This window comes from Mandrillus leucophaeus, unplaced genomic scaffold, assembly GCF_000951045.1.
Source record: "Mandrillus leucophaeus isolate KB7577 unplaced genomic scaffold, Mleu.le_1.0 Scaffold314, whole genome shotgun sequence".
Classification (NCBI taxonomy): Eukaryota; Metazoa; Chordata; class Mammalia; order Primates; family Cercopithecidae; genus Mandrillus; species Mandrillus leucophaeus.
Genome location: NW_012103299.1, coordinates 751,240 through 756,980, shown reverse-complemented (window position 1 = coordinate 756,980; position 5,741 = coordinate 751,240). Strand labels below are relative to the sequence as shown.

The window sequence follows — 5,741 nt, the reverse complement described above, 5'->3', positions numbered from 1 at the left end:
AAAAAGAAACCAAAAAACTTTGGCAGTTGAAACAGTAGTTGTGCTTGCTTGGGTCATCATGCTTGTCACACCATACAGTGAGTATCTGTTTGCTTGTCTTTTTCCCAAATGAATGTGCGGTGGTAGAGGAGAGGTACAGACCCCTCATTCATCTCAGGATCCCAGGGCCCTGCAGAACCCCCTTGCAAACCGTTTCAGATGTAATGGATTCTTTAAAGTGGCAGGTGTGAAACGGCGGAGGAGGTGCTCATTAAGACCTTCAGCATAGAGGTGCTATTAGAAAACCACCCTGTCAGTTCATGTACTCTGTGTTTTGAGTTTTGAGTATTTCCAAAGATTAGCACGATTGGTTTGAGCTGGCTACATAAGAGTTCTGAAGTATGAGTTTGATTCTTAGACTCAGTTAGCTTTTTCATAGTCTATCAACAATTGTCACATTTCTTTTTTTTTTTTTTGAGATGGAGTCTCACTGTCATTGCCCAGGTTGGAGTACAGTGGCATGATCTTGGCTCACTGCAACCTCTGCCTCCCAGGTTCAAGTGGTTCTCCTGCCTCAGCCTCCCGAGTAACTGGGATTACAGGCACTTGCCATCATGTCCAGCTAATTTTTGTATTTTTAGTAGAGACAGGGTTTTACCATGTTGGCCAGGCTGGTCTCGAACTCCTGACCTCAAGTGAGCCACCCGCCTTGGCCTCTCAAAGTGGGATTACAGGTGTGAGCCACCGCGCCCGGTCAACTGTCATATTTCTAACTCCAGGAAGCTGTTCACCAACTTTCCGTTATCACCCACAAGTTAGCGCAAGTGACGAATGTAGATCAGCTGTGTCAGTCGGGGCTCTGCTAATCCATCATGTTTCTGTCGTTCGTGATTGGTCTGTAGTACGGAAAGAACAACAAACCTTGAAGAAGTATTTTGAAAGATTGGCTTTTTTTGTGTGTGTGTGTGTTTTTTTTTTCCTTGAGACAAGGTCTTACTCTGTCACCCAGGCTGGAGTATAGTGGTACCATCACGGCTCACTGCAACCTCCACTTCCCAGGCTCAGGTGATCTTCCCTCCTCTGCCTCCTGGGTAACTGGGACTACAGGCATGCACCACCACCATGCCTGGCTAATTTTTTGTATTTTTGGTAGAGATGGGATTTCTCCATGTTGCCCAGGCTGGTCTCGAACTCCTGGGCTCAAGCAATCCACCTACCTTGGCCTCCCAAAGTGCTGTAATTACAGGCGTGAACCACTGTGCCTGGCCACCATTTTTCATTTCCTACAAACTATATTAACTCAGCAGCTGAAGGGCCAGAAATGGTTGTTCAAGATACTGGAGATGAGTAAGTCATGGTTCTCAAGGGATGGCACCAACTAATGCACAGGCCATAGCAGTACAGCCTTAGAGGCAACAGGACAGAAGAAGAGCCTGTGTGCCCATATGGGAAGTTTGGATGTCTCCCTGAGTCCAGCCATTGTGGAGCTGTGCACAGAGGAGTGCCATGTTCACAGCCCCTTGGGCTGACAGGGGTAGAGGGACAGCTACAGAACCTCCCCGTGATGGTCTTCAGGGTCTGGTCAAGGGGTATCAGGACCTGAGCAAGAACAGTTGCTGGGGGACCAGGGGGAGGAAGTGGCAGGAGTTGGGATGGGCTCTGAAGGCCGTGCCTGGTGGCCTTCCCCCATGGTGGCCTTCCCCCTGGTGGCCTTTGTTGGTGGGAAGTGCTGTGAATTGAACTGACTTATGGCCTGGTGGAGTGGACACACTCACACATGAACCTTCCAATTCCAGCAATCAGACCTCATGGAGGAAAGCTAATCTCACCTGCAAAATTGCAATCGACAATCTAGAGAAAGCAGAACTTCTTCAGGGAGGAGATCTCTTAAGGCAAAGGTACCTATTCTTTTATTTTTCTGGGCTCTGATAATAATAGATAACAATTGGCAAGGTGTACAACCCACTGTAGGAAACCCCCTCTTGTTTTCAGCTTGGTGTTTAATTTGATTATATAAGTAATTTTTTTTAAGTTTGAAAGAAATGCATACTTTTTTGTAGTAAATTGGTGAAGTATGAATTACAAAATTAAAATATCAATTTTTTTTTTTTTTCCCCTGAGACGAAGTCTCACTCTTATAGCCCAGGCTGGAGTGCAGTGGCGCCATCTTGGCTCACTGCAACCTCTGCCTCCCGGGTTCAAGCGATTCTCCTGCCTCAGCCTCCCGAGTAGCTGGGATTACAGTTGCGCGCGACTGCGCCCAGCTAATTTTTTGTATTTTTAGTAGAGACGGGGTTTCACCATGTTGGCCCGGCTGGTCTTGAACTCCTGACCTCAGGTGATCCACCCCCCTCAGCCTCCCAAAGTGCTAGGATTACAGGCGTGAGCCACCGTGCCCAGCTGAAAATATCAAATCTTATTACTCATGAACATTTTGGTATATTCCCTCCCTCATTTTTACTTCTTCTACATTTCTTACAAAGTCAAAATTGTACCATATATAAAATTAATATTCTTCTGTTTCAGCACAAGAGTTGCTCATTTAAAAAAAAAAAAAACTTTTTAAGCCTAATTCTGACAGTACATAGTATGTAGATTGTATGTTAATACAATCCCCTGTGTGTGCTTGCATTTCTAATGTTTCAGGAGTGTAAGTAATACACCAGGGTACGTCTTAGAACATGAGGCTTTATCTGCATTTTGGATGTCTCCTTTGGAGAGATTTCCAGGGATGAGATGATTGAGTCAAAGGAATGAACATTACCAAGGCTCCTAAGTTGGCAAATTGCTTTACAGAAGGCAGCACTGGTTTATGTTCCTACTAGCAGTCCACAGGGGCGTGGGTCTCAGCATACCCTTTCCAGCATTGAATGTGATCATTTAAAATATCTATACTAATTGGATAGGTAAAACATGAGATCTCATTTGGATATGGGGCCTTCTTGCAAGGAGGCTTTTGTTGACATTCCTCCCCTTTCTCTTCCTCTGAACTTTTAGGAAAACCACCAAAGAGAGCCTGGCCCAGACATCCAGTAGCATCACTGAGAGCCTCATGGGGATCAGTAGGATGATGGCCCAGCAGGTCCAGCAGAGCGAGGAGGCCATGCAGTCTCTAGGTAAAGCCGGGCCTGGAGCAGGAAGCTTCTCCCAGAGACACTGCTCTAGGGCCCTTGTCCCAGCACCTCCACTCTGGGCTCCTCCACCACAGCCCACACGAAGTTCACTGACTTGGGTGGCTTCTCTCTCATGAGATGACTTGACACCGTGGTCTTATCCAGAGTGGGATGTGCTACTTGTATTTCTCTCTTTTTTTTTTGAGATGGAGTTTCTCTCTTGTTGCCCAGGCTGGAGTTCAAGCGATTCTCCTGCCTCAGCCTCCCGAGTAGCTAGGATTACAGGCATGCGCCACTACGCCCGGCTAATTCTGTATTTTTAGTAGAGACAGGGTTTCTCCATGTTGGTCAGGCTGGTCTCGAACTCCCAACCTCAGGTAATCTGCCCGCCTCAGCCTCCCAAAGTGCTGGGATTACAGGCATGAGATACTGCGCCCGGCCCATATTTCTATTTACTAGAAGACCCCACACCCCCATCAATGTTTCCTCAGGGGGAGCATTTGCAAGGGCCCATGTGAAAAGCAGAGGTCCCCAGCCCCTCTCCTAGAGAGGGTGTTGGCAGGGCTGGGTAAGGGGCCTGGGAGCCTGATTTTCAGTGAGGGCTCTGGGGACCCATATGGCCTGGCAAGTTTGGAAATCGTTGCTTTAAGAGATGTTTGGTGAATCGGCTGCTGGTAGGACTGCTAGGACCTCAGTTTACAATTATACTCCCCAACGTTATTTTTCCTATGAGTTCCTTTTAAAAGATGTGAATCACAGGCTACAGGAGAGGCTGCTTGAGGCCATCTGGTTTCCTCCAATAGTTTTCCCAGAGTGTCTCCTCTGTGACGCAGAAGGACATCAGCCCTCTCCAGGGTCCTTCGGTATAAGACAACAGAAAAAGGGTGTTTACTCCTTGAAACACTTTTGGAAAATTGCACACATGGACAAAAGTAGAAAGCATGGTATCCTGAATCCCCTGAGCCCTGAGCCCATTACCCTAGCCAGTCTCATTTCAGTTCTACCCTCAGCCCGTCCCCCATCTGGATTATTTTGAAGGAAATCCCAGACATCGTCCATAAATATCTCAGTACAGCTCTCTAAAAGATAAGGGACTCTTTGGGGAAAAAGCAGAAACAACCCCGTAACTACAATACCATGATCACCCCTAGAAATTATGATTTTGAACCACTTTTTTTTTTCAGTGTGCCAAATAGGCAGAAGCAAAAGGAAAGCAAGCAGGTGACCCCAAGGTCACTCCTTGGGTTTGCAACTTACCTGAACATTTGGGCTCGGAACCAGCCAGGGGCTTCCTCTCAGTGTGTGCTTGGAGAGAGAGGGAGCAGGGAGACAACTTGGCCTCTGAGTCCAGGGCTTTTTTTTTTTTTTTTTTTTTTTACGGAGTCTCGCTCTGTTGCCCAGGCTGGAGTGCAGTGGTGCCATCTCGGCTCACTGCAAGCTCCGCCCCTCAGGTTCACTCCATTCTCCTGCCTCAGCCTCCCGAGTAGCTGGGACTGCAGGCGCCGCCACCACGCCCGGCTAATTTTTTGTATTTTTAGTAGAGACGGGGTTTCACTGTGTTAGCCAGGATGGTCTCTATCTCCTGACCTCGTGATCTGCCCGCCTGGGCCTCCCAAAGTGCTGGGATTACAGGCGTGAGTCACTACGCCCAGCCGAGTCCAGGGCTTTTATGCTGTGGTGTGGTGACAGGATACCCCCTGCTAAGAGTGGGAAGGAGACACAAATGCTGGTGGCTTCTGGGGTGTTGAGAGGGTCCCTGTGTTCTCGGGGCCCATTTCGTAGAAGCGATAGCTATTAAAGAAAAGAGAAGAATACAGTTCTTAACCCCTTCCTTATGCCTCACAAATTCAGCTTGATTTAAAAGCCTACTAGGACCATAATTTTGAAACAAAAAGCTTATTAGGAATATGGTGTCTGGAATTTGCTGTACAATTGCAGGAGTTGGGAGTTGTGGGAGAGGGGGACAGGATTTCAGAGGTTGGTGGTCCTTAGTTATGGGTGGTGGACACATGACATTTCATGATATCATGCTGTCTGCTTTGTGATGGTTCGAAATTCTCCGTAATAATAAAGTTTAAAAAGAAAGGCCTATTAGGTTTTTACTTAGCAAGATCTCAGGGTTTTGAAATCGCAGCAGGCAGGCGTGGAGAAAGTGGGCAGAGAAGGATTCCTGTTCTGTGTTTGTTTTTCTCCTTTTATCTGTCATTTTCAAAACGCTGCTGTGTTTCCTCTGATAATTTATCTTATTTACTTATTAGCTTTTAATTTTGTGAAAAGGTAACACATACAACACAGAGAAGGATAAAAACTCGAGCCCAGGACTGCCAGCAGAAACATAACAGGAGCCACATATGGAACTTTAAATTTTCTAGTAGGCACATTTTAAAAAGTAAAAAGAAACATAAGAAATTAATTTTAATAAGATAGTTTATTTAATCCATTATGTAAAATATTGTGATTTCAACATACAACTAATATTAAAAATTATTGAGATATTTTACATTCCTTTTTCTCTTTTTTTTTTTTTTGAGACAGAGTCTCGCTCTGCCACCCAGGCTGGAGTGCAGTGGCGCCATCTCGGCTCACTGCAAGCTCCGCCTCCCAGGTTCACGCCATTCTCCTGCCTCAGCCTCCCGAGTAGCTGGGACT

At 46.5% G+C, this 5,741-nt stretch overlaps 1 protein-coding gene across 2 annotated transcripts in view; it reads left to right on the top strand.

Moving 5' to 3' along the window:
• Positions 1-5,741, top strand: part of BNIP1 (BCL2/adenovirus E1B 19kDa interacting protein 1) — a 33,519-nt gene that overhangs the window by 25,462 nt on the left and 2,316 nt on the right. The window contains exons 4-5 of one of the 2 annotated variants that reach the window (XM_011987694.1): positions 1,776-1,877; positions 2,977-3,095. In XM_011987694.1, the coding sequence (XP_011843084.1) occupies positions 1,776-1,877; positions 2,977-3,095 (221 nt within the window). The remainder of the gene's footprint in view (positions 1-1,775; positions 1,878-2,976; positions 3,096-5,741) is intronic. The other variant, XM_011987695.1, reaches the window with a different exon arrangement.